At 42.1% G+C, this 18,874-nt stretch overlaps 1 protein-coding gene across 2 annotated transcripts in view; it reads right to left on the reverse strand.

Moving 5' to 3' along the window:
- The window catches only part of Snx29 (sorting nexin 29), a 525,079-nt gene that overhangs the window by 252,619 nt on the left and 253,586 nt on the right, over window positions 1–18,874 (reverse strand). For both annotated transcript variants that reach the window (XM_013517836.1, XM_005391150.2), the window contains exon 15: window positions 4,421–4,527. In XM_013517836.1, the coding sequence (XP_013373290.1) occupies window positions 4,421–4,527 (107 nt within the window). The remainder of the gene's footprint in view (window positions 1–4,420; window positions 4,528–18,874) is intronic.

Below are 18,874 nucleotides of genomic sequence, written 5' to 3' on the forward strand. Positions count from 1 at the left end.
ATCTTTCTGGCTCATCCCTACAGTAATCAACTCCTCTGTTATAGGGCAGGAGAAGCCACTGGCGAAGGAAAAAAGAAGCTTTAGGCTGGACACTGAGAAGATGCCAGGGAATGTGCTCATTGAGTTCCGCTTCCCCTGAAAACTGGGTGCCAGAAGGGAGCCTGACCACCCTACCAAGCCCATGTTTCCTCTTATTAAACATCTATTTCTTTCCACCCTGAAGCTCTGAGCTATACTTAGGATGTAGCTGTGGTGGTCTGTTCAACATACTCCCAATCTGCGGTTCCAGAACTCCCCCTTAGCATCCTATATGTACTTCAGTAAACAACTGAGTCCATTCAACAGACAGGCACTCTGTTTAGTACAGTATTATAGAGCTCTCACTATATGCCATGACCATGGCAGGCAATGAAGACAGCTGAAAAGGCCATGTGTGCATCACCCCCAAGGAGCCTCCGCCACCTGGTCCTCCCAAGTCCCTCAGAATCAGGCAGTCGAGGCACAGATGAGACATGCTCTTCCCTCCTTCTTCTCCAGGAGCAAAAGGAGGAGTGTGATATCTCCCCGGCACCATCTCACATGCTGATGTTGCCACAGGCTCTGCCATCTGCTGCTGGTTCTCCTGCTTGTGCCCTCATTCACTGTCTCAAACATTACTAGCAATAGTCTCCTCTAGTAAGTTAACTTTTGAGGGGTTCTGTTGTTGGTTTTGCTTTGTTTTGTTTTCCTTCAACCAGCTCAGCCTTCAAAGCACAAGTCAAGGGTTACAGGCCTGTGATCTGGCGCTTAACTGCCCAGGTGACTCAAATCACACTCTGCTGCTTACAGCTGAGAAATCTTCAGAAAGTTACTAAACCTCTCCAGGCTGCATCTGTGAACTGCAGAGAGCAATGATGTCTTCCTCAAGGAACTCTTCTAGCGTCTCAGGAGTTCACTGACATAAAAGCCTCAGCACAGTGCTTAGAACCGTATGCACTTGATGCTACTAGGATTATAGTGACCTCCATAGTGGTGTTTTCCCCTGCCAGATTAAATTTCGCCCAACCGAATTTCTTCTTTTTTTTTTGGTGCTGAGGATAGAACACAGAGTTTCACACATGATAAGCTCCACCACAGAGCCACACCTCCAGCCGCAGAACTATCTTTCTTTCTACCTCTACTCTCTGGTACTTAAAACTTACCCACTATTAACAAATGACTGTATGGTATTGAGTTCAAGTTCTGAGCTGCCCGGACACTGGGTTATAGCCATCAAAGACAAATGTGTTGTACATATGCACAGACAGTAGAGGTGATTTTTATGCTTCGGAAGACAGACACCTAGAGGAGGCATGTTCAGAAATTCCTTTTACATTCAGATGTGAGTCACAATGCTTGGGCTATTCCAAGCAGCCATATCATTCAAAATAAAATGTCTCTTCTTTTGCCCTTTTTCAAACAGCTTTTTCCCCACACTTCTTCATTATTCTACTCCCACAAGTGTTTATTACTATGGTAAAAATCAACCCATTAACAAAATGACAGAGCAGCACCACAAAGAACATAGCAAGGACTTCATTCATGCAAATACGAAGGTTCAGCAAATGTCTTGGGGTAATGAAATGCTAAGCTAGTCACAGATGAAAGAACAGAACTGCACTCTGCAACCAAAGAATGAAAATCAGTCTAGGGTAGTACACACCATTTGAGGACATCTCTGCTTTAATCTCATATTGCTTTCAGCTTGCTGACTAAAGCCGGCAGCTCTGCTGGTCCCAGCTAGGAGAATTACAGAAGGAAGGGAAGAAAGCTTCAGGCTGGCAAGGGAAATCACTACCCCTGAACCACTAGCTCCCTCATTTGGCAGCTTAACCTTTAACTCTCATGGTTAACAGAACAGCAAGGCGAGGGGATCTGACAATGAACTCCCTGTGTGACTTGATCTTCCCCTCATATCCAGCTGAAGTTATCCAAGAGAGATTATGAGACTTTCACACGGTAAATCAGGTAGTGACATGACTACCACACAACCTCCAAGGCACTATTGTCTGACCCACCTACCTTTCCGTCCACAGCACCACTTCTCTCCCCTCGTTCATTCGCTTCCAAACCTATGCACCTCCTTCTGTTTCTCTAACCTGCCTACTATTTCCCTGCACAGGGCTTCATGCCTTGTCTTCTCTGTGTAGAAAGTAGACATCCAATAAGCACTAAATGAACCAACAACCACCATCTGATGAACTAATGGCACCTGCTCAGCGGGTCTAATAGCCAGTGGCTGTCTTCTCAAAGCTGGCATGCAGCGTAGCACCTGTGCACCTTGCATCTAGGGTGAGATCCCTGCTCAGGGCGCTAATGCTAGTGCCCTGTGGACTCTGGAGAAGAGGTGCTTTCTCTAATGGGCACCCATACGCCAAGACCTTGCCACCACACTTCTCCCCCTGGTCTCCTGAAGAAATACAGCCTTCCCTCCCACTTTCAGTCTGATAACCCTTGCACCTTCCCTGATTAATCAGCCCTTCACTCATTCAATAAACTGAGACACCCCTATCCTTCTGTCCTTAAAAATATATTGTCACTTGCCAATAAATAGCTCCTGAAAATACAGACATGCAAAGGACATAATCTCTGCCTTCCAGGGATTGGGTAGCCAGTGGGAGAGAAAAATCTACAGGCTGTCATAATGCTAAAGGCCCAGGCTTTTTGGGCATGAACTGATAATCTGGTACTCTGGCACTGTCACTAGCTAACACTGAGTCTCCTCACCTCACTGGACACAGTGAGAGGCACAGGCCATATAGGACAAGACAGTTTCCCCAGTCCTAAAGACTTCCCAACCCAGTTCTAGCTCTTCCTCACCATCTTGTTCTAGCAAAGGCCAAAGCTTGCCTCCTTGTAAGTTCACCTGAGTTAGATCAAATTGCTTCTTACGGCATCTCCCTTCCTTAAGAGTTAATTCAGGAACCAGACTGTTATAGTCTGGATATGAAATTTTCCTCAAAGAGTCATGTATTGAAGGTGTAGTCTGAAATGCAGCAATGTTCAGAAGTGACTGGATCATGAGGGCTCTAACCTCAGCAGTGGGTTAATCCACTGATGGATTCATAGCTGTAGGGACTATTAGGAGGTGGCAGCAACTGTAGCAGGTGAAGCCTAGTCTTGTAGAAGTTGGACCTTGAGGGTGTGGCCCAGGGGACTATATCTTATTCCTGGCCCCTCTCAATCTCTCTGTTTTTTGACTGCTCTTCCATGCCCTCTCCCCCATGATGTACTGTACTGACTCCCTGTAGGCCCACAAACAATGCAGCCAGCCAACCATGGACTGAAACCTCTGAAATGATGAGCTAAACCTTTCTTCCTTTACAGTGATTTTCTCAGGTATTTTGTCATAGAAATAGAAAGCATACTAACACACAGACAATACACGCCCTTGAAAATGGTGACCTTAATCAGAAATGAGCTTTGGCGTTACTTTTCCAACACCCTACTTCAGAAGCCCATCTAATTCAGGCATGTCTCCATAACAATTAGTGGTGTTTTCCTAGTCATAAAAATAAAAATGTATTCACTGTAGAAGATTTTAAAAGTACTGGAAGTATACTTGTAAATTTCTGTATGTATGTACATGTGTATATATACAGATGCCACACATAACCCTACCACCAAGCAACCATCACAATATACACTCACAACTAGGGAAAAGTTAAGCCTCCCAGCTTTACCATGAAGTATAGTGACAACAGTTTCAGATAAGAACTCTTTATCATATCAAAATATCCTGAATCCTTATGTATCAATAATATTTTATCAGATATCAGTGGTGAACATTATCAAACAATTTTTTGTTATTTATCAAGACAATATGTTTCTTTTCCTTTAATGAGATGACTTATCTGGATGAATTTCCTCACATTAAACCATCTTTTAAACCCTACTTTTTCTTTTCTTTTTTTTTTGTACCAGAAATCAAACTCAGGGCCTCATGCCTGCCAGGCAGGTGCTGTGCCCCTGAGCTACATCCCCAGACCCTAAATTCTACTTTTTATGTGCATTCTTCCTTTAACATGTGACTGAAGTAGATGGGGGCATATTTTTTTAGAATTTTTTTCTTTTTATGCTATCTTTGTCAGGCAATACATACATAAACCAAGACACAGATATGTGTATAATATGAATTAACTTCCACTTTCAAAACATAAATTACAGATATTTCTAATTAAGTTATATTGTAAAATACTCAACTGTTACTTTTTTCATCCATATACTGATTTTATCTGAGCTATTCTGTTCTGGTTGTGTTTGTTCCAGAGGTGGAAGGGTATGGGATTGGTTGGTTCCTTTGCAAACAACCCTAACTTAATAGGCTGGACCTTCTCCTGAAAATCTCCAGAGCAGCTAACAGTTGGAACAAAGACACACAGTAATCCCAGGGAGTCCTTACCTCAATGAGCTTCCTTTCATAGGAGCTTGCTAGCTCTTCAGCAACTTCTCCCGGCTTCTGTTCAGGGACAGTGACTTCTCCATCAACATTCCAGAGATTTGGCACAACTTTAGGAAAAGAGAGACACTCCATAAGAGTTTTAAAACTAATCAAAACTAAAGTTCCAGTTTTAAAAGAAAAAAAAAAAAATCTTCCTGAGTGGCTCCTCCAGGCAGAAGATGCTTTTTATGGGAAAAAAAATCACAAGTAATAACTGCTTCAACATGGCAACATTCTCATACAATAAATACAATAAAGTGAATGATAAACTGCATTTTAAAATAGTAAGTTCAAAGTGATTACTCAGGAAAGCAAATATAGACAGGGAAGATTGATCAAATAATTAATCATTAACTGTTCCTTTAAATAAAGTGATATAAGCCAGTAGTACAACTATGTTAACTATCCGTATATACATATATACATAGTTTCCCCCGTTTGTTCTTTTATTTTTAAAGTTAAAAAAAAATGTAAACTAAAAAAAAAAAAAAATTTAAAAAAATAAAACAGTAAGAACTGTCAGGAAGAGTTAGGATTAATCTCAGCACTTCTCTCCATCTCAGGAATATAGGTAATGCTTCTACAATGCAGAAACCTACACTTGAATCTTTTATATTTTGTTTTCTCCAACAAAAAAAGTGATGCCACAAGTTAGTGCCTGCCTGCAGCCTGGTGTAGAGCAGTGATGGGGTCAGGTTACATGTGGAGCCAAGAACTGGCCTTCGTAAACCTTCCTTACAACGACAGCAAAGAGCATCTGGAAAAACTCTAAAACCAACACACAAGGTCATCATAAGGCCATGCTAGAGGGAAACTGATCCCTGGTCAGAGAGCTAACAGGCACAGCAGACAACCCATTATTTCCACTACAAGGTGTATATTCACGTGCACCTGCTTCATCCAGAAGAGCAAATGAAGAAAAACTGGGAACAAACCAGACTAATTCAAGAAAAGCAGAAGAATCAGAGCAGGAAAGAACCCCATCAACGGATAAGAAAAAGGCCCAGTGGTATGTTTTAAGAATATAATTTAGCCTCCAGTTTCAAAACTGGTACCAACTATGCAACCTGCATTTCCTGTGTGTTGTGAGTGATGAAACTCCTCTGTCAGCCACAATAAGGAGATAATGAGGCAAAACAAGGATTTAAGCCCAGCCCCAGCGACAGAGAGGGAGTGGCCTCCAGGGAGAAAGGAAAAGTAAAGAAGGCTGAGCAAGTTGAAACACAAGCCTGAGGGGACCTGCTACTCAGCATCCAGCAGCCTGGTGACTAAGTCTAACCACCAATGGTTAAGGCCCAGTGACAATATGGAAAGTGATACATGCTTTGCTAAATTATTTCCTCTCAGCAGTGACAACTGTCCCAGCCACTGAAGAGAATGATCAGCAACAACCTGCAATCTGAAATAGTTATTTAATGAAAAAATGTAAAGGACTTCTACTGAAAGATGCTAGATGGAACACATTCATTTACATCCTCTTAAAGTCCCAGTAAAATATCAGTTTACTTTTTAATTGCCCTTAAGGAAAAAGAATTGTACAGAAAACAAAACAACAAAATCATAAAAGCTAAGAATTAGCAGGTAGCTGATATGAAAGTTTCAATCTAGATTTAAAAAAGAAGGAAAGAAAAAGAAGAGGAAAAGAAGAGGAAAAGGAAAGGAAAGGGAAGGGAAGGGAAGGGAAGGGAAGGGAAGGGAAAGAAGATGGGGCTATAGCTCAATGGCACAGCACTTGCCTGGCAAGAGTGAGGTCCTGAGTTCAATTCTTGGTACTAAGGAAGGAAAGAAGGGAGGAAGGGAGAGAGCGAAGGAAGGAGGGAGGGAGCGGGGGAAGGAGGAAACAAAACTAAGCAGCAGACTTACAGCTTAAGGATTAACACAAGTGAGGGAAGCAGTTTGCTAGGTTAGGCGCCTCTACCGCTGAAGGTGAACATGTGGTGAGGCAGAGAAGTCGTTCATCCCACCAGGATAAGTTGATACAAGCACAACATCTACTTTGTCTATTTTCAAGTCAAGACAACTTCATTAGCCTTGGGAGTAACCGAACATGTGAGTATTCAGAGAAGACAATACAAAAGAAGTCTGAGTAACATTTGAGAGCTAAAAATAACAGGTTATAATACCATTCTATATTCTTTACACATCACCCAACAAACCAGTCAATTTGAAGAGAATCAATTGTGATTGAATTCTGAATGCCAAACCTAAACAATAAATATAAACATTTGTGACTGATCAAACTAAAACTTTTAAGCTGTGGCTTTCCAGACTATTATATATCAGTTTCAAAATTGAAAGAATGACAATTTAATATTCCAGGAGAAAAGTACACCTATCTATTTGTGTTCATAACAGCTCTCTCTGAATTCAAGAATATAATGCTTTAAAATACTGGTTAGCAATGCAATATTAGACCCAAAAGTTAATCATTAACAACTTCACTCCATATTTTGAATTACTTTTACAGTGTTCAGAACTTTTCATTTTGCCCTGGTGAAGACCAAATAAATAATACAGCTGCTGATATCCCACAAGATAGAAACTTCCATCTACATGGTTAGGTATTTCCACCTTGGGTAAGAAAATTAAATTGCACTTCTTAAAAAGACCAAATACAAAGATAAGTCAAAAGCAAAAAATAATTTATGCTTGTGTTGTATGTATTTAATGTATATCAATCCTGATTATCAGTCTTGATTGTCAGGCACAAGGGACACTTAGAAGATCAGTAAAGCACATTTCTTGGTGTCTCTGGGTAGGTCATGGGAGCATGACCTTGGGGAATATACCTGGTCCCTGCTACCTCCCCCGCCCCATTGGCTCTTCTAGTGATCTGTGCTTTAGCCACCATGACGTTAACAGATTTGCTCTGCCATTCCCTTTACTCATGATGCTTCTGCCTTGGAGCCATGGACTGGAACCAAAATAAATCCTTCCTCCTTTAAATTATGGAAATCAGATGTCTTTGTGCCAGTAATAGAAAGGTAACCAATAGAATGAAGTAAACAAAATTTACTCATATGCATTTTTGATGGATTCTCAGAAAAATCAAAATAATAATATGCTTCAATTTATATCCCACTTTGGGATTTACAAAGTGTTTCAAAAGAATAATCTCATGTAGCCTCCTGTTATGGCTTGTGTTTAGATGCACACCCCCAAGCTTCATGCAGTTATAGGTGGGGCTTTTTCAGAGGTAGCTGGACCTAGAGTGTATAACTGATGCATGGTGCAATGCTAGGATTAAGGTGGGTGATTACTAAGTCAGTCCACTGATTCGTCTGGCACTCTCCTATTCCCGGTAGCCTGGATACAACATAAGGAACAGAAAGAGGCACCCCTTCTCCTTCTTGCTTTGCTACCTTCTGCCCACCATGAATGTTTCTTCTCTGTGAGCCCTGTCTACTATGTGCCACCTGCCTTGGAGCCAGCTGAATATGGACTGAAACCTCTACAGACTGTGAGACAAATAAACCTTTTTCCCTTTAACTTTGGGTGTCAAGTATTTTGTCTCAGCAATAGGAAAAAGTAAGTAAGACACCTCCAAACAGGCTTCTCTCTGGCCATTTAATCTCATGCCAAAAGTGAACACAGTACATTATTTGTCTAGCACAGGATCCTGTGTTAAACCAATCACCTAGCTAATATCCACATTATTCACAGGAAAACCTATACTCTATTTACTTGCCTATCTACTCAGTAGTCAGCAATTTCTCCTATAATTTCCATAGTGGCATAATTATAAAAGTCAGACTCCAAGTGGAAAAAAAACAATGATTGGGCAAAAACAATAAGCCTCTCTTGTTAAATCTGAATAGTCAAGATGCTGAAACTGTTTGGTGGAACTACAAAGGCATTTACTTTAAATTAGAACTATTTTTCACATTCCAGAAAAGCTGTGTGTTACTTAGCACCATTAGCAGGTCATGAGAATTTGCAGAATATCACATGGTTTTTCATCTCACTGTAGCCTGCTGAATTTGTTTGGGGCATCTGTGATAAATCATGTGAAATAAGTAGACACTATGCTGATCTCACTAGCAGGCACCAGAGAACACATGGAGTTTCTGCCTAAGTTATTTTAAGCAAAATTTCAAATAACACGGAGAATAGCCTGGCAAACAGCATGATAAGGTTACTGTGTTGCTTTCAATTTAAACAAGCTTAGCATGACCCCAGATACACACAGCATGAGGTGCTGGTGATGAAGGCAGATAAAGAATGACCTTAAATTTAGAGATATTTTTCCCAGGACATGCTAATGGACACAAGGAGGTGCTCCCAGGACTGTAAGAGCACGCCAGATTCTGTGTGCTGAGAAACCTGAGATACTTCAAGGTTCCAGAGAAGAAAGGTTCCCCCTGGGTGAGGTGTGCATGATTCCAAGAAGACAATAGGTCCCATAGTTATTGCAGCAAAAGAAACAGTCTTCCTAACAGTAACACGCTCCATCTTCCAGGTGTCCCCTGAGGCTGGTGGGGAGCATGGTGGATGAGACAGTGGAGCTCTATGAAGACAAAACATCCAGTGCATGACCATAGGTGAGTCTTTCATGTATTCATTCCTCAATGAAGCTACTGAAGATTCATAAAGTGCCAGGAACTAGATGCTAGAGATCCAGGGATGTAGTAAGGAAAAGAAAAGTACCAACACTGCACGTAGCCCTCTTTCTTAGAGGGGAAAGGGTGGTCAGAAAAAAAAGAAGGGACTAGTTTGTGTCCAGGTGGGACTGTTTTGTGTCAGCAAGTACCAGGAGGTCTAAAAGCTAACAGGAGCTTGGGAAAGGGTGGGTGTATGAACCTTTCCCTGCCCTAGGATTGCAATGCAGACAGGAAGATACCCCACAATGTCACCAGACTCCTATTCAGCTCCAGCTTCACAAAGCCAGATGTCATACAGACCCTCCGTAGGAGCTTTTATCTCCGGCTCTCAGAGGCAACACTAACATGCTATAGCTTTTTAGAGAATTCCTACCTTTGAGAAGGGTGCTACCCCAAATGAGAAATGTTTATCAGCCTAAAGATTACCAGGAAAAGCCAGGCTCAGAACACAGGAAAGATGGTGGCATAACACAGACAAAAGAGATCATAGCTCTGGCCAGAAATGGCTACCCCAGTGGTACAAGAAAGGTTCAACCTCCTGCCACAGTCTCAGGACTCCATTCCAGGTGTGCAGCACCCCTTGGACAATTTATACAATGCCAACTGACACTTGAAGTGACATCTCCATTTCAGAGATGAGAAAATGCAAGATAGAGTTTTCAGAAGATACTCTAAACGATGACCGTGACACCACAAAGTGCAGTCTGCCAGATCTCAGACCCTCAGTTCTTCCCAGCTCCCACTCTGCTTCCTACCATGAAGCCCACTCCCCCTCCAGTGCCAACCACCCATGACCTCCTAGACCATGTTACATCCCCAACAGAGAGGAAACCTACCTCCCTATAGGCAGTACACACACACACACACACACACACACACACACACACACACACACACACACACACGATGGAAGCACAAACTTACATTTTTGGTTGCCAACTGATAGTACAAGAGCACTATAAATTCTAAACCCGAAAAAGTTAAAATTTAATTTTTTAATGATGTAAGCCTATTTCATAGAGAATCGGCCCTGATCAAAAAGCCAGAGGTTAATATAGTATGCAAACAAAGAAAACATAACTCAAAGGATGTTGTAGCATTCGATATCCAAGCAAAAAATACTTCCCACAAGGTATAGATATGTCTGTGTCCCTCTCAAAGACAGGAGCACTGATGATATAATAGAGTAGTGTTTTTTGGTTTTGTTTTTTTTTTCGTTTTTTTTTTTTTTAAACAACAGATGAGGAGTTGCATGTGATGAGGGAAGACACAGCATCCTTAGATTCAGATCTTGGCTCTGTCAAGGTAGTGGTGCTGTGATTTGTAATTAAGATAAATTTATGGGCACACAGCTCATAAAATCCTTAGAATCTCCAAAGTGAGAGTCCAAGCTCCCTTTATGTTAATGAGATGATTTGGTGGCTTGGGGCTCCTACAAAACCTCAGGATGGGAGCTGGTTTCCAAGGGAACTATCCCTGGGATGAGAAGACTGGAACCTTTAGCCCACCCTCTCACATTAGGGAGGGTAGCAGGGCTGAAGATGATGAGTTGATCACCAATGGCCAACAATGTACTCAGTTATGCCCACTTAATGAAGCCTCCACAAACACTTAACAGAGCAGTGTTGAAGAACTATGCCCCTGAGAGTGTGAAGGGGCCTAACGGGGGGCACTTCTAAAGAAGGAGTAGGAGCTCCCTTCCTCATTCCTTACACTATGCATCTCTTCTATCTGCTTGTTCCCGATTGTGTGCATTACAATTAAAGAGTAACAATAAGCAGAGTGCTTTCCTGAATGCTATGAGCCACTATAGCAAGTGACTGGTCCCAAGAAAGGGATCATGAGAATCACTAGTGTACAGCTGGTTGATCTGCAGCACAGTCATACCTGAAATATGCAGTTGGCATTTGAAATGGGGAGCAGTCTTATGAAGCTGAGCTCTTAATCTGTAGAGAGTATACAACCTCTGGTTACCTCAGAAATTAATTTCAGCACATCCAGCTGGCAACAGAGCATTGCCTGGTGTGGGAGGAAACTGCATGCATCTGGTGTTGGAAGGCTAGTGTCACAAGTGGTATAAGTACATAAGGTAAGAGTTTCTCCTCCCAGATGTCACTAACTGGCATGTCCTCTTACACATTACTGCATTCCTTTGAGCCTCAGTTTCCTCATATCAAAAACAAGGGTATCACTTGTGACAGTTAAACACGAGGAGAACAGAAAATTTATTCTCACTCCAAACATTAATTTTTTTAAAAGATAAATGCAAAGTGAGAGCCTGTTTTCCTTTTACAATCAGAAAGCCTCTCCAGGAAAGGTTTCCACCTCTGACCAGTCGTTCCAGAGAAATCTGCTCACCTGTTTGGATGCTTCATCTCTCTTCATCAGCTAAATATACAACCTATGCACAGGGACAGCTGGAAATGACTGCTGCATAAAACTGCAACTGTCATCACACCCTTCACCAGCCACATATCCACCTGCTCATGTGATGTAGCCTAGCAGAGGCTCTGATGGAAACTTTAGCATTGTGTTTTTCTCCCTAAGTAAAAAGCAGCTTCACAGTGAAAACCACTTCTTTGCTAGAATAAAACACGCAGATAGGTGTGCCAGACTGAGTGATTTCTTGCCCTGATCTAAGTTGTGTAAAAATGTTTACTGAAGAGAATTCTGGGCCCTGACTGCACTCTACAGGGATATAAAAAGCCAGCTTGCTAGCAAAGTAATAAGGTGACATGGATGGCTCCACATGGCATTTAAAAAAAAAACCAGCTCATTTCACACTGCAGATGGATCTAGGTTCAAAAATTAATCTATTTGCAGAAATGCATGTCATATGGCTATGTTTTGGTGAGGAAAGACACCATCCAGGTGTGTACATGGTAGTCCAAGCACAGACAAAGGGCATAGCTAGGCTGTTATCCTTGCTACCTTGGAGTCTGAAGAGCAGTAGATAATAAGTGTTTTCATTCTAAACTTTTCAATCCTTTTTATTTTGTATAATTAGTATGGGTAATTTCTACACCTGCTTGTTAAAGCAACAGACATTATGTATTTCTAAGTCCCGTGTCAAAACAAGACCTTCCCTGGAAAATTACTATACACCTTCAAAACAAGACCTCTGGAATTTCAAAGGCCCATGAAGATCGCTCTAAAATACTTTAATCCTAGCACTCTGGGTCCTGCCATAGGCACTTAAATATGGTACAGCTAAAAATGACACATCAACAGAATGAAAGGGACACAATAGCATAAAATGCAAAGGCCTAGACCACACAGACTCAGGTTCAAATCTCAACTTGGTCACTTTCTGCACAAAAGGTGACTGTCCTAGGCAGTCTCCTTCCTGCTGGGCACTGAGGGGACAACCGCACCTATGCGGTAGGGTAACGTTGGAGGAACCAGAAAGGAAATGGATGAAGCAGCTAACAGGATGCCTGGTGCAGAAAGCATGCCCTGTACATGGCAATGTGCAAATAATTCATGGAACATCGGGTCGTAACCTTGACCATTGATTGCCTACCTAGATGAGAAACTCCAAAAAAGGCAGGCTCCATCTTGATTCTCTGAACCCACAAAATGACCAGAACCATATAGGACAAAAACTGGATTCTCAATATTTCTTTACTGAATTATTGAAAAATACATTACTTTAGCCTAAATATATAAACCAGAGTCAACAAACACAGTATCTCTCACTCTTACTGGGGATGCCATCCAACTAACAAGGTATACTTCACATGGCATGTTCATGTATAAACTGAGCACCTTCTGCCTGTTTTTACTGCTTTAAAAACTTTATTTTCTCAAATTATATAAGTAAAATGTTTCCTGTAGGAAAAAAATCCATTTTTACATTTTTATGCTATAGATATAGATATAGAATATATTATTCTAAACGCCTGTAAATCCCAGAGTCTGTACTAGGTAGTAGTCCCAACCCAGCCAGTAAGTCATGTGATAACCCACGACGTTTCTAGAAAGCTTATACTCTCTCAAAGGTGAGTACTCTCTCACTCCGTCCACACAACTATTTAACACACTGGACCATTATGACCCAAGAGGACACGATCTCAATGGCAGTTAACGTTTACTGGATGCTTGCTAAGTACTCAGTACTATGGTAAGCACTTTACATGCACTCATAAATTTTATCCTTGTTCACAATCTGCACATGAAAGAGCTAATTCCACTTTAAAAAGTCCACAGAAGCAGGAAGTTGTTTCATGGTTGCCAAGGATTATGGTAGGGCAGGGGTGAGGTATGATGACTAATAAGTAAGAATTCCATCAAAATGTTCTAGTTATATAGTGACTATGGTTGCACAATTTTGTAGCTATACTAAAAACCAAACCACTGATTCTTGTATGTTAGTAAATTATATCTGTATCCTTAAAACTGGAATATCTAAATTCAGAGGAAGACCAAATAGGTCATTCATCAGCACAGCCTCAGCTCCTCACCCTGAACCCCATTACAAGTTATTCTTTGTGTGCTTGTCTGTGTATTTACATGTACAGACACATATGTATTTCTATATGTACTCTTACGAGTTCTGCTTTTTACAAACATGAATGGCCCAGGTTGCTGTGCTACTATCTTTTACATGACAACAGGCCATGGCATTTACACCCCACCAGCACACGTGGACCTTCCGTTCTTTTATCTCAGCTGCATAAGAGATCGAACTACAGACTGTGCCCCCAATCCTTTATTGATCCCAATTCAAATAATGCCACAGTCTGAGCCTTATACATACCTGTTTCTTTGTGTGTATGTGTGTGTGTATGTAAATATTCTTCGTGATAGGCTCCTAGAAAATGAACTGCTAGTTCAAAGAGGATGCAGTTTAAGTTTTGATAACTGGCCAATTCCTAGGGAGTACTCTGTGACCTTGAACAGTCGCATCACCTCTGTGGGCCACAGCCTCCTCGTTTATCAAACCAAGCAGCAGACTCTCTAAGCCACTTTCCATTCTAACACTCATTTTTAAACAAGATCCAGAGGAAGCACAACAAAAACTAAGCAGAGAAGGGCAAATGTACAAACTGAGCTCACAGCAAACAGCAAATCCAGCTAGGTGGCCTGGCCAAGAAAGCCCACAAAAGCAAGCAGGAGAGTGACACCAGAGGCTGCAATGCACTCAAGGAATGCTACAAGAGCACTAGAAAGCTGAAGAGCAAGGACAAAGCCTCCCAATGAGAGAGAAATGAGAAACGTGATTGAAGCATGTCACCTACAAGGGTCTGTGCTTTGCAAAGATGCTTCTAACAAAAAGGTGACTCAGGTTGTTACCAGCAAGGACCTTGAACAGTGTGGGAAGGAAGCCCAAAGCCCGAGCTACAAAGCCAGTCATACAGAAGATTAAGAATAAGAAAGATGATTTTTCTTAAGAGGAAAAGTTAAAAAAAGCTTCACACAATTAATGTTGAAACTGTCCCTGTTCCAAGGACCTACAAGGAGAACAGTGTCAAGGCTGAAATGGGGATGTGTACAGCACAGGGAAAAAAAGAAAAAAAAAAGAAAAATCACCATCTCTGAAACTCAAGGTCATCACAAAGTCTAATGTTTTTTGGGGGGAGTATGTTTAGGATAAAAATCGTGTTGAAAGCTCAACTTCCCTTATCAAATCTGAAAAATGCCACAGGGTCAGTTCACAGTAGAAAGAAAAAAGGAGTCACAAAGAAGCACACATGAAGCCTCAGTGTGGCAGCTGCCTCCTAAGAGGCAGAAGAGAAGAACAAAGGAAGGTACATGCTCATCAGGAGTTATGGCTTGAGTAGCTGCATCCAGAGGGCACAGGCAGATGCCACAGGGAGACTGTTCACATGGGGACAAGAATGGCAGGCACATCCATGTGGCAGGAACCTGGCCAGAGAGGGCCATTAAATCAGTGTGGCTCTCAAAAAAGGTGGACCACAGACGGCCCTCATCAAAATCACTGGGGTAGAGATGCAGTGAGAGGGCAACCTGTCAAAATCCCTACACACACCAGAATTATTTCAGTGGGTCCAACAGGAAAATCCAGGAATCTGCATTTTAGTAAACATCCACAGTGATTACTATGCACATTAACTTCAAAAACTAGTGCATTAAGTAATGAGAAAGTATTCTAATGACAAAGAAACTAGGAATACTCTGAATACTTGGTACTCCAAGAACTTCCCAGGCATGGTGCTCTAAGTCAACAGCTCTTACCAAACCTTCTGGGTATGTGACCTAGGCTAAGTGGAAGTTGGACCTCTTTTCATGGCGTCTTGTCAGTGATCAGGTGCATTAAGATGAAGCTGGATGTGATAGTGCAAACCTGTAATTCCAGAACTCTGGGAGGCTGAGACAAGAGGCTCAAAAGTTTAAGCCCAGCCTGGGTAACTCAGTGACTTAGCAGGACTGAGTCTCAAAAGATTTTTAAAAAGCTGAGGCTGTAGTTCAGCATGAAGGACCTGGGTTCAATACCCAGTACCACAAAAAAAAAAAAAAAAAAAACCAAAGAGGAAAAAGAAGAGGAAGAGGAGGAGGTAGGGAAGGGAAAGGACAAAGGGAAGGAAAGGGGAAGGAAATTAGCAGAAAGAGGAAGAAGAAGTCAAGGAGGAAGAAATGGGGAGGAGGGAGGCAGTGGCCACAGCAGCAGAAGCTGAGTATCTCCTTTGTAGCCAGTGGTTGCTAGGAAGACAAACTTTACACTTTTTATGAGATGTACATGTCCACAAAAGTTGCTGACAACATTCTAGGTGAAAAATGGAAGGCCATGTGGTCTGAACCAGTAGAAACAGCAAACACGTTTCCCCATGGAGCAAGGTTTTTCTCCACGGCCTGTCTGCCTGCTACCGAGTAAGAGGAATTCCTGTTACAGACCAAGGAAAAGCAGAGAAAGTGCTAATCTGTTTGGGTTGCAGTATGGAGGCTAATCTCAATTTGGTTATTATTTTTAAAAAGGAAAAGAGAATTTTTCCACATTGATTCTACTGAAGCTGTCTGCCTAGCACTCAAAAGAACTGGCAGAAACTACACGCATTTCAGCCTCTCTAAAGAACATGTTCACCCAAACACTGCCAGAGGTAAGAAGGTAAGAAGGTAAGAAATTCAGGACCATTAGTGTGCTGCTCTGTGAAACAGTTAACTAAGAAAAATAAGGAAGAGGATACAGAATATGCTAAACACTTAGCCAAAAGAATGAAGGACACCAAAGTATGCCAGAAACGGACTGCTGAAAGATACAGGCTGTCTGAAGAGGTTCCACTTCTAAATCCAATCAACAGGAAGAATTTTTAAGAGTACAAAGCCAGATACAGTGTGATATGCGTGTAATTCCAGCACTCTAGAAGGCTGAGTCAGAAGTTTCACGAGTATTAGCCCAGCCCGAACAACTTCGTAAAAACCTGTATAAAAAAACCTAAAATAAAGGTCGTCCTACACTGGGTATGCACAGTTCAGTGCAAAGGCCCTGGGTTCAATACCTAGTACTGAAAACTGAAAAAGAAAAGAGAGAAAGAGTAACAAATGAGATCACATTGTTTAAAAATTTAAAAAAAAAAAGCTGTTCTGAGCTTGCAGAGTCCACAGTGCCTTCTCTCAAAGCTGGGCCAGAATGTCAGGTAGCCGGCTGGCCTCTACACACTATTTTGAAGGCCTCTTATGCACACCAGGAAGCAGAGTACAATTTTTTTCCCCATGTGAGAAAAAGACTTTGACATATTTGGAACAATATGATAATAAATGACAAGCCAGAGGCTATTTCAAAAAGCCCACAGCGATGTTCTGTGGCCTTGACAACTTCTTTGAGAAGTATAATTATATCTAGGAACCCAAAGCAAGGAAATTTGGGAGGAAGTGAGGGCAGGAAAGAGAGCAGAGGAATCTGGGGAGGCACATGTGTGCTGCAAGCCGAAGAGCTGGATCCTCCTCATCTGTCTGTTAGTGGACGGCTCCTGTCTGCTTGCCACAGATGCTCTGTACTTGACTACTGCAGTTAGAGGCAACAACATAAGACACAAGTTGGCCTCCCACTGAGATGCAAGGAAATTTATCAAGGGAGGTGGAAGTCCTCCAGGATGTCTGATTATATAGTAGGTTTAAAAAAAACCAGCTCTCTTCACACCTGGCATCTTTAACTGAGCAGATGTCCGATGAGGGAACCAACTCCCAAACCTTTACAAATCCTGCAGGATCTGAGCAGATGGAAAATATTTCCTCTTCTTAGTTACTGAGGTAGAAAGGCACAGAATTACTGAAAATCACAATGGTTCAACCTATAATTTTTTGACTTCATGATGATATGAAAGCAATATGCAGTAGAAATTATACTTTAAATTTTGAATTTAGATCTTTTCCTGGGCTAGTGAGCTGTGATATGGTGCTCTCCCATTGCTGGCCAGTGGCAGTTAGCCACAGCCCCATCAACCCAAAGATCACCAGGGAAACAAGTACACTCGACAGTGTACTGTGCTGCTAAGCTAGGATGCTTGGTAGGTTACATGGATTAAATGCAGTTTCCACTTACAGTGCGATTTACACAAATGTAACCTCATTGTAAGTGAAGTACATATACAATTCCTTCTCCAAGAAGGCTCAAGAATTCCAATGTAGCCAACTTGTTCGTTACCCCAGGACACAGTGAGTGGCTGCTGTGGGTCGGTGTTCTGGATCTGGCAGGGAACAGTGCCTACAAGGTTGCCCCCTTCTGGATGCTTAAATTGGTTTGCAGAAAATGAGCAAAAAATGTCACTTCTCGGCCTTTTGGCTAAGATCAAGTGTAGAAAATAAGCAAGTAAGAGAGTAACTTCTGAGAGTAACAACTGATCCACACAATGTATATCAGACAGAGTGTTTCAGGAGGGCTCCTTTGCACATTGAGACCCCAGCAGCATAAAGCTCCATCATACAAACTCTGTGGGAGAATGGTCTGACAAAGGGAATGGCAAGTGCTCTGATACGGATGAGGGGCTGCTTTAAGGAAAAAGAAAGATGGTCTGTGTGGGTGAAGCAAGATAAACATGCAGGAGGGTGGTGACAGGTAAGAGAAGTAAGGCGGGTGGCAGCAGATTAAACAAGGCCTTGTAGGCCATGGGAGAATGTACATTTTATTCTCATAAGAAGGCAAAGCCGATGGAGGTCTTGGGCAGGAAGGCATGTGATATGATTCATTTGCCTGTTTTAAGTTGCCCTGGTTGCAGTGTGAAGGGTGGACTGCATAAAGCAGAACAGGAAGGGAGACCAGTTAGGAGATACTGCAACATGGCAAGCAAGAGATGTGGAGGCCAGATCTGGGCTAGCATCAGGGAAATAGCTGGAAAGGGCTGGTCATCTTGCAGATATATTCTGAAGCTGGCAGGGCTTGAAGGATTGGAAATGAGAGACGAAGCATGCTGAGAAACAAAGGATGACCCCTCCCCAAGGCTGAACAGCCAAGTAGATGGCACTTACCAAGATAGATATGGCAGGCAGAATGGCTCCCAAAGATGTCTAGGACGCTAAGATACTGAGAATATGTGTCTCACAAAGCAAAAGCAACCTGCAACTGTGATGTAGGTTATAGGCCTTGAGCTGGGGAGAGTATCCTGGGTTACGCATGTGGGCCCAAATCTAACCAAAAGAGACCTTGAAAGCTGACAATGTTCTCTGGCTGGATGCAAAAGAGAGAAGTAGCAGAAGAGATGCAGTATATGGGGAAGACAAGTCGTTGCTGCTTCTGGGATGCAGGGCAATGTGCACAGGCATGAAGAAAGTCCCTTTAAGAGCTAAGGGGGCCCAGCTGAGAGCCAGTTAGGAAATGAAGACCTTTGTCCTATAACCAGAAAGGAAAGCAGTCTTGCCC

Source organism: Chinchilla lanigera, unplaced genomic scaffold (genome assembly GCF_000276665.1).
Source record: "Chinchilla lanigera isolate Chin_1 unplaced genomic scaffold, ChiLan1.0 scaffold00041, whole genome shotgun sequence".
Lineage (NCBI taxonomy): Eukaryota > Metazoa > Chordata > Mammalia > Rodentia > Chinchillidae > Chinchilla > Chinchilla lanigera.